At 55.5% G+C, this 18,060-nt stretch overlaps 1 protein-coding gene across 2 annotated transcripts in view; it reads left to right on the plus strand.

Annotated features, from left to right (window-relative positions):
* PEX14 (peroxisomal biogenesis factor 14) overlaps nt 1-17,524 on the plus strand; it is a 146,781-nt gene extending 129,257 nt beyond the window's left edge. The window contains exons 5-9 of one of the 2 annotated variants that reach the window (XM_045482142.1): nt 6,071-6,156; nt 9,290-9,392; nt 10,566-10,663; nt 14,423-14,514; nt 16,215-17,524. In XM_045482142.1, coding sequence (XP_045338098.1) covers nt 6,071-6,156; nt 9,290-9,392; nt 10,566-10,663; nt 14,423-14,514; nt 16,215-16,659 — 824 coding nt within the window. In that variant the 3' untranslated portion in view covers nt 16,660-17,524. The remainder of the gene's footprint in view (nt 1-6,070; nt 6,157-9,289; nt 9,393-10,565; nt 10,664-14,422; nt 14,515-16,214) is intronic. The other variant, XM_045482143.1, reaches the window with a different exon arrangement.
* Nucleotides 17,525-18,060: the final 536 nt, after the last annotated feature.

Genomic DNA, 18,060 nt, shown 5'->3' on the forward strand with positions numbered 1-18,060 from the left:
ACATGATTTGCAGATATTTTCCCCCAGCCTATGACTTACTTTTTCGTTTTCTTGGTGGTGCCTTTTGAAAAGCCCAAGTTTAAATTTTTGATCGTGTCCATTTTCCTCTGTTTTTCCTCCTCTTTTGTGACTCATTCTTTTTGTATTTGAAGATGTCTTTGCTTGCCCCAAGGATTTCCTTCTCTGTTTTCTGTTTTCTTACAGCAGCTTTAGAGTTTTTGCTTTCTGGCTTTGGTGTGCGATCCACTTTGAGTTAATGTGTGTGTATGAAACAAGGTGAGAGTTGAGATTCACTCTCTTCCCTCTGTGGCTCTCCAGTTGTCCCAGCACAGTTGTTACAGAGATTATCCTTTCCCTGGGCCTCTTTGGCAAAAAAAAAAAAAAAAAAAATCCCTTGACTGTATAAGCCTGGGCCTATTCCTGGATGCTTCTGAGTTCTTAGAGTTTAATTAGAGCTTATATATTTTGATCTGTGAGTGAGGATATAGATATGACTGTCAGAGTCCTTCCTGCCTAAAGATGACACTGCTGATAGCATTGCAGCCTGTCAGAAGTGGAAAAGATGGCCTTTCGTGTGATGTTCACATGAAGGGCCTTGAATTTTCAGGTGTGGCCGTGGTGGGGCTACCGTGGTGCCTTTGCCCTTGCTGCCCAGTGCTTCTGTTCAGAGCAGAGCTGTTGTGTTTCTCGGTGCCATGCTCTGGTTGGTTTGTCCTTCTGGCTGCTGCCACCATGCTCCGCTGGGTGCCCCAGCGTGCCCCCCATACAGTGGCCGGCCCCCTGCAGCTCGGCCTGTAGTACAGCCGGTCACCAGTCTCTGTGCATTTAGCCCCGCCACTCTGTGCCGTAACAAGCCCTGGTTTGGCAGACTGGCTTTATTCCAGGCCCTCACTGTGGAAGAGCCTGTCTTATTTAATTTCCAGGGTGGCTTGTGAGTGAAGCTCTTGGGATGATTTGAGCAGCTGGGTAGGGCGCGATGTGGAGTCACAGCCCCAGCCTTGGTGAGTGTGGAGGGGACCCCAGCTAGGCTTGCCTGGTTGCTGGCACCGCCTCGCCCTGCACTCAGGCTGCCAGCCTCCCCGAGGCCTTGATAGTTTCTCCGTGTCGTCAGCAGCATGATCTTGTGACGCTTACTGGATTGTGGCGTTGCCGTGATATCAGTGAGTCCGGGTTCGTGACTTGGTGGCTTCGAGTTCAACATTGCTGTGTTGCTGTGTGGGATTCCCAGCCCCACATGTGTCATTTGCCGTTTGCTCTCATCTACTAGGTGAGAATTTCTTGGTCGATGGAGGTTAGACTAAAGGACTGGAGTAATGTTGGTTTAGTTGTGTTCACGGAATGGTTCAGGAGCCACAGGGATGCATCTCTCCTGCCCCCGACAGGGCCACCACACGCGGTGGGTTCATCTGAAACCCTATGCTTTGGGCAGGCAGACTGGCCGAGCTCAAGCTACTTGACAAAGTCCTTGGAAGGTTAAAGAAGGCATTGAGTTTCAAAGAGCCCTTCGCTCTTCTCCCTGCGGTGATTTGGCCTCTGACCTTGCGGCAGCCTAAGGCATCAGCGCAGGCCCAGCAGTGCTCAGTTGTGCAGGTTGAACACTGCTTCCACGGCTGACTGCCTCTTTATTCTTCGTGAGATGCCAGCGATGAGGTGTCGTTGGTAAAGCACCCGGCCATTCAGCTCATTAGCTGGCCGTACCTGTTGGGGAGGTGCTGTGGACAATTTGAATCTGAGTGACAGTAAACAAACATATCATTGTTCCTCCACTCTTCCAACGGCACAGAGCTCTGCCACCTTCAGTCAAGTGGTCTGTGCTTGACAAGAAGAGAAGAACGTCCTTGGGAGCCACTGGGTCGGTGGTGTGGAACCGGGATCTCTGGTCTCCGGCTTCTCGCCTGCCTTGTACGCGGGCAGGCGTCTTCTTCCAGACTGGAGGCTTGGAAGCTTTTAAAAGGCTCATTTGTTCTGCTTCCCTTATTTCCAAGCTAGAGCAGAAGACTGACTGGCCCCATTTTCTGCCCTTGACTCTAAAATTCTGGACATTCGGGGAGGGTGGGGACCAGAGAGGTGTATCTCCCAGGTGATCTGTTCCTTCGTGGGGGTCTGCACTGGCCTTGGAAAAAATGGGCCCCAGGGTGGGCGGCAGGGAGACTCCGAGTGGTCACAGTTGGGGGTTTGAGCCAGTTTGGGATCACACCGAGTGCTTTGCTCTGTTACCTTTGAAATCCATGCGGCAGGTCAGAGTTACCTCCTCTTACTTTCTCTCTTTTTTCATTTTGCCACAAGACAGAATTGTATCACACATCTCCAAAACGAGTAAAATGGCATTTCAGCTTCTTGTCTTTATAGACTCTCTGAACTTTAGGAAAGATCATTCTGGTCCCTTTTCATTAATAATGAAAACCAAGGGGCAATAAAATGTTCTTAACGCGAGCATGTCAGGAACGAGTCGCGGTGTGGGGGTGAAGGGTGCGGCCGGCAGGGAGCCACAGGTGTTGCTTGGTGCTTGAGGAGGTCAGAGCTCTGGAAAGGTGGCGGCCGCTGGAGGAGGGGTTCTGGTTCGTGGACCCCTGAACTGCCAGCATCTGTTCAGCCTTCCAGCTCCAGTACCCAGAATGAGAGACTGCGCTTCTCCAGGCATGATGTTTGCAGGAAAGAAGGAAGCGGGCAAGCTTTGGTTCTGGTCCGGTTTCTAGCGCGTTGCAGCTATTCTCTTGCAGGAGATTGAGTGAGTATTTGAGAAGTCAGTGGTGAATAGAATATTCTAGAAACATGCCCATTTTGAAGCTGTTCTCTCTGAGGATTTGGGCAGCACAGATGGAGGTGCCAGGTGTGGACGAAAGCCCTCCTGAACAGTGACTCTCGAAGAGTGACAAGGTTACCATCTCCACTTTTTCCTCCTAAAAATGGACTCGTACTGGATGTTGGACGCTGCATCGAGGCACTCAGAGCGGAGTGGGCTCGGGATGCGACCAATGAGAAGGTTGCCTGGGACTCAGAGCCTCCTGGCTCCTCTGGGTCAGGGTAGAAATGTCCGTCTACGTCGGGGGTCTCAGAGCTTTTGATTTAATGAGCCGCAGTTGCTTATCCGCATAGATGCTTGTTGGGTGGGCACGCTCACTACAGCAGAGCAGCAGAGCTCCTTTCTGGAGACAGTTTCTGTGACCCAGAGAGTCACTACACAGCCCCAGGAGGGAGTGGGGACGCCCTGGCTTGCCATAACCCACACCCCAGAGCCCATGCGACACGCCAAGATGCACCATAAGCAGAGTCAAAAGACATATACTGGGAGGGACTTTTGCAGCTTCTGTCACAGACAAAGGACTAATTTTCCAGGCTCCTCCATCACTGTCACCTTTGCCTCCTGAAAGCCCCCTTCAGCAGTATAAGAAGTTTTATAAATTGATGAGGAAATCGAGTAGGAGAGCAGGATCACATACAGTACCCCAGAAAGGACACACAGGGAAGAGATGTTCAGTCCTCTCTGGAAGATAAAGGCAAATGAAAACTGGAGTGGGGGACTCTTTTCTGCTTAGTACGGGCAGAAATCTGAGTGTGTTGAGCCCGCGGTGCTGCTGTGAGGAAGTAGGCACTCTTGGACACGGCTGGTGGGAGCCCACTGGTTCAGCCCCCGTGGAGGACTATTTGACAGTATCTTTCCAAATTGCAAATTGCCTGCACTTCCGACCTAGGCGCCTAGGGATTGACGTGCACGGCTGTACTCGGACGTGTACGTGAGATGACATACGGTCACAGTCCTTGGGGGCAGCATTGTGTGAAACAGTAAGAGGGCGGAAATCAATGGGGAGTTGCTTAAATGGAATATTAGGCAGCTCTGGAAAGACAGCAGAATGAGGACGAGGGGGAACGGGCAAATAATACGGAGCAGTGTTGCCTTAGACGTGCATAAAAAGTCTCAGGCAGGGCAGACAGGAAGCTGTTCACAGTGGCTGCTGATGCTGGAGGGAGGCTGTTGGCAGTAGAATGGCAAGATGATCTGTGTGCTTTTTAGACCGTGTGCGTCTCGTAGCTCCTCAAAAACTGTAAAACAGAAAAGGGAGTTGAGGGCTGGTTGGGAGTCTGTAGGCCACACAGGTAGTGAGGGGAGGTAGCTGATGAGAGACTCTTCCAGGCCCCTGCGTCACTGTCGCATCCGCCTCCTGAAACCCCATTCAGCTCAGGGAGGCGGGAGTGGCGCCCTTGCCACCTTGAGGGTCTTTGCCACTTGGACCAACCCCCCCCACCCCCCCTGCGGCCTGTGTGTCAGCAGCCCCTCCTCCCTGAGTGCCCACGTCCTGCCACTGAGCTTTGAGAAGTTCCCTCGCCTGCTCCCCTCTGGTCACGAGATGCCGGGATGTGACGAGGACCTGGAGAGCTTGCACGCCCAGGGACAGGTGAAGGCAGAGACCCCCGGCGCCCGCCCCTGGTGTCTGCCCCTGCCCGTGCTTCGGCTTTGCCCCCTGACCTCGTGCTCTTTTCAAGAAGTTCGGGAATGCGGTTGCTCTCCCTCCTCCTACCCTTTCCTCTCCTAAATGCGCGTGCGCACCCCGGCTTCCTTGTCATAGCAGCCCCGGTGGGTGCCTTCTGAGCAGCCTGCTGCGGGCGCTGTGGTCTGCTGCCATGGATGGATTAGTGTCCTGCATTAGTGCCCTGCCTTCCCTGGCAGGTCCCTTGAGAGGAGGCGAGCGTCAGGGAAGATTATGGACACGAAAGCACTTTGTAAACAGTGCATGGGAAAGATTGTGAGGTAGAGAACCCCGCTCTCCTCGATTCAGGAGTGGGGCGGGGGTCTCCTGGAGGCTATTCTAGAGCACTGGGCCTGGGGCCTGCACCTGCGCAAGGACTGGCTGCCCATTTCCGGTCCTTTCACAGCAGCAGCACGTTGTCATCCTGGCCCCGTCCCTCTTACCTTTTGTGGCCCCTTTGGTAGCCTCTTCCCTGCCTCCTTACCTCTCTACCTCCCACTTGTATCTCGCCCTCGAGGACACCCCGTGTTGTCTCCCAAAATACAGAGCTGACTGGGTCACTCCTGATTCAGAGCCTTCGGTGACCCCCAGTGCTGTGATCACCTCTTCTCCCCCCTCTGCCCTCTACCACTCCCGCTTGGGTGACCCCTCTCTGCTCTTGCTGGCCTCCCCCCTTGGATAGGCCCAGTTGCTCACTTGGGCCACACTGGCCACCTTCTCTCCTTTGAACACAAGTCAACCCCTACCTTTGTACTTGCTCGTCCCTTGCCTGGAGCTCTGTCCTTGGGACCCCACAGGCCTCAGCATCTGCCTCTTCCAAGGCGCTGCCGACCCCTGCTTCTCTCCCCCGACTCCCCGCAATCACCCTGTTGGGGCTCCCCCCTCCTTTTTAAGATTTTATTTATTTAAGTAATCTCTACACCCAACGTGGGGGATCGAACTGACAACCCCGAGATCAAGAGTCTCCTGCTCCACCGACTGAGCCAGCCAGGTGCCTGCCCTGTTGGGCCTTCTTGATCACTCTCCGGAGTTGCCTTGCTCAGTTGTTTGGAAGCTGTCTCCTGCACTTGTTGAGTGTGAGAGCAGACCAGGACACGGGGGTCTCGTCGCCATTGTGCCCCCGTGCCTCCAACACGGTCGGGCACGCAGAGGATGCTTCGTGAAGTCTTGAATACACAGATGGTGCAGGCTCCTCTCCCCCGTCCTCTGCCTCTCAAGTGGCTCTTAGCTCATCCCTGTGGGTGGCAGGCACGGGGACGTGTATTGACGCACACCTAAGTGTGTTTGTGTCAGCCTCGCAGGACCCTCTGTTCCCTGAGAGCGGAGACCGTGCCTTAGATCGCCTCTGTCACCTGAGGGCCACCCGAGGCTTGCTCGCTGCCACACACCTCTGCACAGGAGGTGTGAGGTTGAGGCAGGTGGTCCCGAGAGCCCGGAAAGAGCAGGGAGGCGACGCCAAGCCACTGTTCCCGACCGTCGCACGCCGTCCCGTGTAGTTGTGTGTCACAGATGCCGATCCTCTGAGATTGAGACAGTACACGTGCTCTCCCCCGCCCAGGAAGGACGCATGTGCTTCTCCTGACGCCCTTTTCTCCCCACCTCAGGCCCTGTGGGGTCCCGATGGAGGGACTACGGCGCCTTGGCTGTCATCACGGCAGGCATTGCGTTTGGCTTTCACCAGCTCTACAAGGTAAGTCCGCCTTCCCTGTGGCTCCCCTGGCATTCAGCCCCACGCTCCCCCGTCCCAGGGTTTACCTGTGTCGAGGCACCCAGCCCTGGAGCGCAATGGCAGGAGAGGGGCCACGTGTGGAGGCGGAGTATACGGAGGAACACGCTCTCTGCGCGGGGCGTCTGGTTCGGGCTCCGTGCTGCCCCCGCCTGCGTGGCAACTCCAGACCCCGCCTCATCTGCTGCACTCAGCACTGCTCCTCCGCGTCCCCACCGCACAGGGTGACCGTGGGGCCCATCCATCTACAGGCCATGTGCCCGGCACATGCTGAGTGGCCGGGGCATTTCTGAGAGAATAACACAGTGCTTGAGAGCATGGACACTGGGGCCCGGCTGCCGTGTGGCATCCTGCTTCTGCCACCTAGTAGTAGCTCAGTGGTCTCACCTGTAAGACGGGGACAGCGGTACCTACCTCACGAGGCTGTTGTGAAGCCCAAAGGAGTCCCTGCTCCTTTGAAAGTGCTGTGTGCCTGGCACCCACGAAGCATTCTGTATGCTATTGTTCTACTCTAGTATTGGGAACCAGCTTTGAGAATCTCACTGTGATCCTATTTATGGGCTGTGTTTTCTGTTTCCTGCATATTATCTTGGCATCCACGTAAATCTGGGATTTTTTTCCCGCAAACTTCATGATCAACCCGCTGGATCCAAGACTTCATTGTTCCCAACAGAAGTGCAGGCGTGAAATGAACACGTACTTCCTTGATACCAAATACGAACCAGATACTGACCAGCAGACACTAACTTTGATTTGAAGCAAAGCGTGTCTTTTTGAGGACACAGAGCCGGGGGGTAAGCCCCAGAGACAACTCTCTACTGGTCCTGGGGAGAAGGCCTCCGCTCCTGAGCCCCTGCGGTTCCACCCCTCATTTGCAGATGAAAAAAAAAAAAAAAAGTCTGAATGAATTCCCAGACTCAATATTGTAACTTTTAGCACGTGAAACATGTTTAAACTCTGTGCTCTGGGATTCTTAATTTTTGACTTCGTGCAAAATCTAGTGACAGAGTTGTAGCAGAGTGTAATTTTTTCAGGGTAACATCTATTCGTGGAATTGGAAATTTCCATGTCAAATCCAGAAGCAAAATGTTCTAGGTCCTGGGACTTCTCCCTCTGACCCGATGCCCACCCCCCCCCCCCCCCCCCCGCGTCCCCGACCCTGTGTGCTGAAAGCCTGGTTCCAGTCACTGACTGCCTACAGTCATCAAGAAGAATAAAACACCAAGAATTCTCGAAAACCACTCCCGGCTCTCCTAAGCAGTACCTAATGGTCACATGGCCGCCCTCGGATGGCCTGCGGCTAGAGGAGCAAAGCAGAGGTATCATCAGTTCTTTCCATGAAGCCCTGATCTTTACGCCTTAAAAAAGAAAGAGACGTTGAAAGATAAGTCACAATGGTGATGAGAATTTCTTTAGTTTCTTTAAATTAAAAAAAAAAAAAAAAAGAGGTAAGAGCTGTCATCTTGTTTTATAGATACGTGACAGTTTGGGCTCGGGTAGTGTATGCGCTCCTTCCCGTGGCTTTTTTGATCTCAGAAATCGAATTTTTCGTTAGTTACATGCGTAAGAATCTCTTGACTTGTACACTCGGGAAACTTTTAGCCCAGAACGTAAGGCTACATGTGATGAGTTTCGGCTCAGTTGTGGGTAATAATTCACACAGCGGTTGAAAAGCACTTTGCAAAATAGAAAATGCTTCTATATGTGTGCTAAATAATGATCTTCGCTGAGAAGTCGCTCTTGAAGTGAGTTCTCCCGCAAACCCCTCGTGAGAGACCTCCTTCTCCTTCTCCAGTATAGCCTTAATGGAGAAGTTGCTCTCTTTTTTTTCCATCGGGGCACCAAATGGAGTAGGAAGCCAAGTTCCTTGGTCACACCTGCCAGCCTGTGCTGGGCTACCTCTAGTCCCACCCCATTAATGGTGACGACTGGGCTCACGCTCCTAAAACAAGAGGCGCCAAGTCCTGAGCCACGTTCTTTCCTCCAGCTCTCCCAGCGGCCACCCTGCTGCCTGCCTTCCGCCCCTTCACACCTCAAAGTAGGCAGCCAGTTACCAGCTGTGCCCCACCTTGCCTTCTTCCTGAATGTTCCAAGACCCCCGTGCTCCCCTAGGCTTCCTGAATTTTGGACCCTGTCATTCAGTTGACCTGTTGCATCCACTTCCTTTTCCCCAGAGCCCGTGTCTTCAGCTTCCGCCCCTTCCTCTCCTGCTGCCCTTGTGTCTGGGGGGAATTTGACTGCATTTGACTCTCACCTGAAGGAAACTTGTTCTGAGGATTCAAGGCTTAGTTTAAAAAACAACAACAAACTTGAGGTGGGACCTCGTGCGATGGCCTTGGAATACCATCTATTATTCTCTAGTAAAAGGACCAAAGGCCCAGAAGTCTGTTGTGGATTTTCATCTAGTTTCTCAAATTATTTTTTGTTTATTTGACTCATTTTTCTCTGAATGGATAATTCATTCACAAGGTTCAAAGTGTTTAGAGGTTCGGAGAAGAAAGCTTCCCTTCCACTGCCTGGAGGCCATCAGTGGGATCTCTTTCTTCTATCACCTTCTACATTTTTATCTTACAACTCTTTTTTTTTTTAAGTTTATTTGAGAGAGAGCATGTACACGAGCAGGGGAGGGGCAGAGAGAGAGGGAGACAGAGAATCCCCAGCAGTCTCCACCTGGTCAGCATGGAGCTGGATGCAGGGCTCGATCCCACAAACTGTGAGATCGTGACCTGAGCCGAAACCGAGGGCTTACCTGATGGAGCCACCCAGGTGCCCCTTTATCTTACAGCTTTTAAAGCAGAATTTTAAATAGTTTTTGTTACTGAAATATGTGTAGCATCCCGGAGGTAATTAAGTGAAAGAACCAAAAAGAGACCACGTGGACCTTCCTCGCCCCTACTTCTGGGTCCTTGTCCTCATTCAGAAAGGATCTTAATCAGCCTCGTAACTTTCAAACATCTCATTTACGGTGTTTGTGTCGGTGTCGGGTTTCCAAAACCCAGAGGTGACAGAGAGAAAGTTGGTGGGCAGAACTGGCGAGCCTGCTGGAGAATAACCCCAAGTTGGCACCCACTGCTCACACCCACCCTGCTCCTTGTAGAAATACCTGCTCCCCCTCATCGTGGGTGGCCGAGAGGACAGGAAGCACCTGGAGAGGATGGGGGCAAGTCTCTCGGAGCTGAGTGGCAGCGTGGCACAGACAGGTAAAGATTAATGACTCCATCAAGTCGCCCCTCCAAGCCTTCCCGAGCAGCCCCTTCTCGCCCCGCCCCTCCCCCTCGCCTCCACTTTATGTGGTGACTTCATTTATCTGCTCTGAGAATCTGTTCACATTTGCAAATGAAGCCGCCGTCATTTCGGTTTAATTTGAAATTGCTTGTTTACTGTCGGCGCGGCCTCAATTAATTATGTTTTTACGGAAAGGCTCCCAACCTCAGAATATTAATAAGGGGAATAAAATGACAGCCTTTCTAAGGGCTGTAAAGTTCATTTTTAATTTCTGCTTCTGTGAGGTTTTCAGGGGGGTTTTCAGCGATTTTTTTCCCCCTTCCCTCTAAGAATCCAGCACAGGGTCAAGAGAGGCTGTAATTACTGCGGCTCCGGGGACCCCAGCCACCTCCTCTGTCATCGACTCCACAGGGCTGGCGTTCATTACCCGGTGCCCCAGTGATGGCCCAGATTAGCTGGGACCTGTCGCACCAGAGACGGCTTTTCCTCTTTATAAACTTGTTTACTAGACGGAGGCTCTGAATCTAAAAACTCAGGCAAGCGAGAGAGCCACTGTCCCAGGCAGGAGTCTGTCCCACTGGGGTGCACTTGCAGAGACCCCAGAAACGCTCTGGTGCATCTGGCCCTGGGAGGCTGACCCCAGGGCCCACGGCTGGGACACGGTCTGGTACCACCTTGGCCCCGGGAGCTACGACAGCCTCCGGGTTGGGTACGGAGGGCAGGAAGGAGTGTCGGGAAAGCGGGATTTGCGGTCTTCAACCGCGCCCGGTATCATATGGGTCTGAGATGCGTTTCTCCCAGTTTCGGAGAATCCGAGAACTGCACGGTGAGGGGCGTGAGATGAGGGACGCGGACGCAACCGAAGTCGGAAGAGCCAAGCAAATCATAAGCACATGTAATTGGAGGGGAGAGGTTTTGGACGGATATACTGTTGACCACGGACAAGTGCACAATAGAAAGATGGAGTGGAAATCCTAGAGGTTAGATACAGTGCAGGTAGATTGCCCGGAGTGCAGATAAATTATATGGATTGTGGGGTGGGGGATGACTGCAGATAAATTAGATGTGGCAGCTATAGGTGTGTGGACAGAGAAGGGAAGAATCTGTGTGTATCATTTAACAGAGATGTGACTGCTTTTTCCTCCCAGTGACTCAGTTACAGATGACTTTAGCCTCCGTCCAGGAGCTGCTGATTCAGCAGCAGCAGAAAGTCCAGGAGCTCGCCCACGAACTGGCCGCAGCCAAGGTACTTGTCCCTGACCCGCTCGGGTCCAGGTCTGCTCTGCTCGGTGCTCTGCTCATTTACAATGTTCCACGGGGTCTGACTTTGTTTTTCTCATGCCGGATACACAAGCAGGGGCCCACACAGTCCTCGCAGAGAGAGGAGGCGGCCACCGTCCCATCTCTCCTGCTCCGTGCCCCCTCCTCGCAGGACGGAGGAGAGGCAGCTCTCTGCCTGCGGCCCCTCCTGTGGCAGCTCACGCCCACGCTCTGGAGGTGGCCAGTGTAGACACAGGGTGGTCTCCGCTGGCACTTTAGGCCACAGGTCACAGCATTTCAAGAGCGAGTCCAGGGAGCAGGGAAGTGGGGGAGTGTGTCCCAGGGCCCTGGGCGAGACCCTGCATCCACGGGCAGATTCTCTACACCCAGGTCTCGGGGAGTCAGGGAGCCCCTAACAGAGCGCCAGCTGGGATTGCCCGGGGCTGTTTCCATGCCTTACTTCCCAAATCTGGAGTAGTCTTGGCAATATCAGGTCCTGGGATGAGACCTCTTGGGTCGAAATCTGCTTCTGCCGTGTGCCAGCTGCGTGAGCACAGGCAAGTTACTTAACCTCCCTGACTTACTTTCCTCATCTGTAAGATGGACCTGTAATGGCACCCCTTCACTGTCTGCACATGCTTAGAACAGTGCCCAGCTGCTGTCAGCTCCCGGGATTGCAAGCTTCTGGCCCAGGCCTGTAGGTGCATGACAGGGTCATTCCCGAGGCAGTTAGACTGAGCCCAGGGGACAGTGGTCCAGTGGCTCCAGGATGTCCACTGTCCTCCCCAGTCCATCCCCGTTCCTGTGCTGCTTTCTGGTCGCTTCCACGCAGCCCGTGCTGTAGAGGAACCTACTCTGAGTGGCTCTTCCAGGAGAAGCCCCAGCCGGTGCACAACCAGATGTGAGCCAGCACTCAAAGCTTTTGCGTTTGCAAAACGAAGTGAAACCGGAATCTTTCTATTTCTGATGGAATCTGGGGGTACCTCCTGTGAAGAGGGGTCCCCAAGAATCCCCTTTCCCCTTCTTGGTTCCCCACACATGAGGTGCTGCCTGCACTTCCCCCACAGATGCTGCGGTCGCCCACGGCCGCCTCTAGCTGCTGTGCGCACGCCACGTGGGCTAGCGGCCCTTAAAGCAAGCGGGAAGCCTGTATTATGGCCCCCGCCCCACTCTCCTCTATTATCTTTGGAAGCGGTGGCCTGCCAATGGCCAGAAGCCATTCCGGAAATTGGAAAACTGTTTGCAGACCTGAAGCATTAAGATTAAGACCACATGTTGCATTTTAAGAGGGGAGGGGGCCCAGGATTGTGCTCGGTGGTTGAGCTCTGCCTCTGAGTTTCTTGTGCTTGCCTCCCTGCTGGTCCCGCCCCCCCTCCCCCCCCCCGCCCCCAGCTGCCTTCATCCTCTCCTGTCCTGACGAGGGGCTCACTGGTGCTGTGTTGAAACCCAAAAGAGGGAAGACTTTGGTTACCCCATAAACCAGAGACTCAGAGCTATGTTTTCTCAGCTGTAACGTAAGTTTTTATATCTGGCTTCCAAACTCCTACTGCAGCACTGTAAAAAATTAAAAAGAAGAGCGTTAAGCAATTAAAAAACCTACATAAAACTGAAGGCTGGGAGTTTTCTACAACTGTTTTTTAAAGAGACTGGCTAAAAAGCCCCAGATGTCAGATTTTATTTCTAAATCCTGGCATCTGGCACCATATGCGTTTGGAAATTTGAGTCCTTTGTAGGCCGGTGAGTGGAAATTGCTCCCTTGTTAATGGGCTGCTATGGCTTTCAAGGTCTCAGAGAAGCCAGAACAGTGGCTCCTGGATCTGCGCTGTCTGGTGGTCTGGAGCGAGGACCCCGAGGGGATGTGTGTGCTGGCGACTGGTGTTTGCAGTGGTTGCGTGCGCTCCCGCCAAGACCTCGGCCCCTCTGAGGGGCTTCTCCCTGTAAAGGAGCGCTCGCCTGAGCAGGCCCAGAGCGGCCCCCACCCCAGGCTAGAGGCCCACAGAAGGCTGGTGGGACCATCCAGGGCCCCTCCCCGCTGCCAGCCTGGGTAGAGGTGTCAGGGAAGCCGGGGCCTTGCACGACTAACCAGTACACTTGAAGCCACCTGGAGGTGGCGTCCAGCCTGGTGGATGCAGGCCCGCGCACCTGGGCCCATCATGCCTGGAATTGGCCCATAAACACTTCACAGGCCGCTTGGCCACCGGCAACTACCATCTGGGGGGCCGCCGTTTGGACTTTCCTCTTCTCTGTCTGTCTCAACAAGATTTGCCCAAGAAAGCTGTGGTTGTCTGAAGTTTATTTCGAAAATGGTCAAATCAAAGGGGAAAGGTACGCATGGAAAGATGGTATTTGTCCCTTTCTCCCGTGGACCCTCTTCGGGGAGAGAATCGGAGTTAAGTCCTAGAACAGCTTCTTTCCCTCTGTTGAGCCTTCAGAGTCATCCCCAAACACTGACTGTGGGTGGACTGTGTGCACTTAGTGGGGTGAGGCCTGGGGGCCCGACCCCGCTGAGGAGGGAGACACAGGCCTCCCAGCAGCACGGGAAGGTGCTCCGAGGCGAAGCCTGTCTTCCGGGCCTGCTGGAGATTGGAGCTGAGGGCCGGGCCGGGCGGGTGCCCAGAGGTCTCCCTGACCCCCCAGTACAGGCACGCCTCAGAGATACTGCGGGTCTGGTTCCAGACCACCATAGTGAAGCAATTATTGCAAGAAAGCGAGTCACGTTACTTTTTTGGTTCCTCGGTGCACGTGAAAGTTCTGTTTACGCTATACTTTATTAAGGATGTAGTAGCATTATGCCGAGGAAAACGTACCTACCTTAAATTTAAAAATACCTTATTGCTAAAAAATGCTGATCGTCATGTGAACTTTCAGCAAGAGTCCTATTCGCTGATCACAGATCCCCACAACGAATACAATAATAATGAAAAAGTTTGAAACACTGAGAATTGCCGAAACGTGCCACAGAGACACAAAGCAAACGGTTCCGGGGCAGCCGGCACCAACAGACTTGCTCGATGCAGGGTCGCCACGGACCTACCCTCTGTAAGAAGGCAGGTCCGCGAAGCGCAGTAAAACGAGGTAGGCCCGTACCATGGGGTTGTGGTGGCTGCCGGTCTCACCCCCGAGTCCAGTCCTGTGTGTGGTGTGGTGATCTCTGCAGGGAGGGTGGCTCCGCTGGTGTAGTTGGTGTGGAGATGGGAGTCACCTGTTCTGTTAGTTGGTTTTAATGGGACGTTTCAAACCCGTGACGGCAACAGGGCTGCAGCCCGGACAGTGTGCTTCTGTCGCACAGCTGGGCGCGTGTCTCAGCCGGGCTCTGCTCGTGCCCCCAGCTTGCTTTGCGGCCCCTGCCAGACAGTGGGTCATCACGTATCGCAGACACTTCCTGTTTGCATCTCTCGAAGGATAGGGGCTCTTTTGCTGCTGGTATTTTGCACAGCCAGAATACCGTTACTCTACGGCTAAATGCATGTCACAATTGCTTAATATCATCAGATACCCGAACAGAGTGGTGGCAGTATTTGTTCTTAGGGTGCCGTCATTTAAACAGAAAGACCCAGGAGGGTAGACCCCTGGATGGGCAGTGGCAGAACCTTCCCAAGCGGTCTCCAAGCTGCCACGCAGGACACAGCACGCCCTGCATCCTGCTGACGCTGCGGCCCCTCCTGCCACCCTGGCTGGTGGAGCCCCACGGGGCGGGAGGGGGGGTGCCGCTCTGATCCTTGTTCTCCCGTGTTTTGACTTTCAGGCCACTACATCTACCAATTGGATCTTGGAGTCCCAGAATATCAATGAGCTCAAGTCGGAAATTAACTCCTTGAAAGGGCTGCTTTTAAATCGGTAGGAGGAGAGAGGGGGTTGGGCTGTGGTTGAGCCGGGAGACTCAGGGGTTGAGTTTGGGAACCTTGGGAGCTTCTGTTTTCCCTCCCTCAGAGGCGCCCCCCCCCCACCCCCACTCCAAGGGGGACATCCTGGGGTGCCTTGTCAAGACCCGGTCAGGACAGCTGCAGCCAAAACATGGGACCTGGAGCTGAAGAGAACATCCCCATCCTGAAACAGGGCCTCCAGGCGGGGCCATCGCCTCCTCCTCCCTCCTGAGACCTGACAGGACCTCTCAGTGGACAGTGTGGTCCCAGAGAAGTTCCTCGCAGAAGGCCAGGGAGTCCTCAGCTAGAAGGATTCTCCGATTCAGGGCAGGGGACAGAAGCAGTGCCTGCCATCCCGCCCCTAGCTTCTTTGGTCTCCTCCTGTCCTGCAGTGACAGCACCTGCCATGAGCCCCGACAGTGGAGGCCGTGTCACCAGTGCAGCCCTGAGTAGAGGGGTGACCAACCTGTGCTGGCTTTAAATCCGCAAGCCCTGTGCCCCAGGAGCCACTCAGTCCCGAGGTGGATACTGGGATGGTTGGCCACCTGGCCTGCAGGGCACTTTGGGTCGACCTTGCCTGGCTTCTCACTTCTCTGGGGTTTAGTAGGGGCTCTGTGAGGTGGTCCAAAGGTACAATCACTCGGGGTCAAGGATTGGGGGCTGCAGGGGTCTTGTGGCCCCAACCAGGGGACCCATTTCTCTAAGCCACCTTCTTGTAGGCCCTCTTGGGAGAAAAGAACATGGCCCTAAGACAGGTGTGACCGAGCTTGGCGACTAGAGGGTTGTCATTAGGAGAAATCTTTTGTGTTTCTGAACCTAGGAGACAAGAGCCTTTGAGGTCAGGGGGACAGAGAGCAGGGAGTTTGGAAACTTTGGAGGCAAGGAAACTGCAAACTGCATTTCTGTTAGCATCCACGCTGCCTTTGCTGTACGCACGCCATGCTGTGGGGTCGGGGCAGCGGGGGGAGCTGTCCTGAGACCAGCGCTGGTGGACCGTGGGCAGCCCAGGAAGGAGCGGCCATTGTCCTAAGCCTTTGTCCTCTCGGCTCAGGCAGAGATGGGCCTGCCCGCCCTCGAGCCATTGCCAAGCGGACCTGACCTCCCGGGTCCCTCGTGCAATCGGCTTAGGTCCGGGCTGGCCCAGGGCACCGGCGTTAACCCTTCTGGTTGTGAGGTCTCTGAGCCCATAGCCAGTGGCCAGGCCTTCCCACTTCTGCCCAGGCTGGAGATAAGGTAGACGGAGTCGAGGCCACTTGGCTTGGGTCCCCAATTCCCTGGCTCAGCCTCAGTTCCCTGCTGGCCCTTCCACCCCCAACCCCCTCTCCTAGGGGCTAAGGACTGGGAGGGAGCGGGCTTCAGTTATGGCAGCCCCTGGGGCCAGCTGTCCAGTACCTGCCAAGAAAGGCAGGCCTGGTCCAGGCAGAGAGGGCCCGGGAGGCACCCTGAGAGGCAGGGTGCTCTGAGGGCACTTCTGGCTTCCACTTCTGCTCCAACCTCCAACCAGCCAAGAGGCCTTTTTTCTGGGCGGCAGGGTGGGAGGTGGGCGGCCCAGTGCGTCCTGCCCCCTGCTCAGCGGCCCTGGGGGAGTGCGTTGGCCGGGGGACGTGTGTGGCTCTGCCGAGCAAGGGCCCCAGGGTACTGGCACCAACCCTGCTTCTTCTCTCCCTCTGTCAGGAGGCAGTTCCCACCGTCCCCCTCGGCCCCGAAGATCCCGTCCTGGCAGATCCCGGTCAAGTCCCCGTCCCCCTCCAGCCCCGCTGCTGCCACCCATCACAGCAGCAGTGACATCTCGCCCGTCAGCAACGAGTCCACGTCATCCTCGCCCGTGAAGGAGGGCCACAGCCCCGAGGGCTCCACGGCCACCTACCACCTGCTGGGCCCCCAGGAGGAGGGCCAGGGGGTGGTGGACGTCAAGGGCCAGGTGAGAATGGAGGTGCAGGGCGAGGAGGAGAAGAGGGAGGACGAGGAGGAGGAGGATGAGGACGTGAGCCACGTGGACGAGGAAGACTGCCTGGGGGTGCAGAGGGAGGACCGCCGGGGTGGGGACGGCCAGATCAACGAGCAGGTGGAAAAGCTGCGACGGCCGGAGGGTGCCAGCAATGAGAACGAGCGGGACTAGGCCCCGAGGGCAGCCGGCCTCCGCTGGGCCGCCTGGCCAGGTTCCTCCTCCTCCTCCAGCTCCGGGAGGGCCGCCTTGTGCAGGCGGGGCCGAGCTGTCGCAGCCTCCCGCCTCCGTGGGGCCCGAGCTCTGTGCGCGGGGACGAGTCTCCGTGCAGCCGGCCTCTCTGTCCTGAACGCCAGCCCCAGCCTGCCGCTTCCTCCGCTCGGCCCCAGCCAGCTGGGCCTCGACCTTGTTCTCACGTCCGGCTGAGGGCGCAAATTTTCCGGGCCCGGGCCCACCTCAGCCCTGTCTCCCAGACGGAGGTCTTGTCCAGGGCGTGTCTGCTGAGCATCTTAGCTAACCTAACACCGTGCATGACAAGAGGTAGTTTAATTACCTGGCTCCCGGTCCTCCGCGGAGGAAGAGCCGCGTTGATGTGGTATCTGCTGACCTGCCGCCCTCCCGTCCTGCCGCGGCTCCTTCACTAGCCTCACAAGGGGCCGGGGGCCGTCTCGTCATGTGTCCAGAAGCCACGGCCCTGTGCTCTTCTCTCTCTCGGCAAGGGCCTCCCGGGGCCCCACAGCCAGCTCTGGTCCAGAGGCTGCGCCCCCACGCGCTGTCCAAGCCCCACCGCGCCCGTCGTCCTTCCAGACAAATGAAATCATTCTGCACTTCTCCCGTCCTCGCTCGCTCGCTGCATTGTGACTCAGCTAACCCCATGGCGAGACGTGGTTCTCACTCCCACGTAGGAGCCAGGCGTCAGGGCCCCCCTGTCTGCCCCCCGCCCCCAAAACACATGTTCATTTGTGTGATCAGGTATAGGTTTCAGAATATAAGATACTACTGTATATAATTGTAATAAATACGAGTTGTCACTATTTAATTCCTGCCTGTGGCTCCCTGTCTGCTCGCGGCATCCGCTGCCCGGGAGTGGGGCTCACCCAGGGCTGTGCCGCTGAGCCCGGAGTAGGGCCGGGTGGGTTGCCTGGGCAGCCCTTCCCGTGGGCCCGATGGGTGACAGGCCCTTTCCTGAGGCAGGTTTCGTTAGCCGCTCCCCGACGGCTGGAGGGTTTGGTCCTCGGCTCGGAGTGTGGAAGGGCGACATCCTGATGTGGGAAGGGACCTCATGTTACTGTATATAGACCTGGTGTTGAGCGTGATGAGCTCTCCTTCCTTAAATGGATGAATGTGCTCCCAGGAGAGCGTGTGTCTCGCTCCGTCTTCCTCCCCCGTCTCCCGCTCTCCCTCCCCGTCTCCCTTTAACCTTCACACAGCGTTCAACTGCACCCAGAAAAACATGCGGCACTCCTTCCGAGGAGCCTCTGCTCCCCCAAGCCCCCGGTGCTGCGTGTGGACAGAGGGCACCGCCACATCCGGGGGCCTTGAGTAGATCCAAGGCGGGGACCAAGTGCAGGGACA

Source organism: Leopardus geoffroyi, chromosome C1 (genome assembly GCF_018350155.1).
Source record: "Leopardus geoffroyi isolate Oge1 chromosome C1, O.geoffroyi_Oge1_pat1.0, whole genome shotgun sequence".
Classification (NCBI taxonomy): Eukaryota; Metazoa; Chordata; class Mammalia; order Carnivora; family Felidae; genus Leopardus; species Leopardus geoffroyi.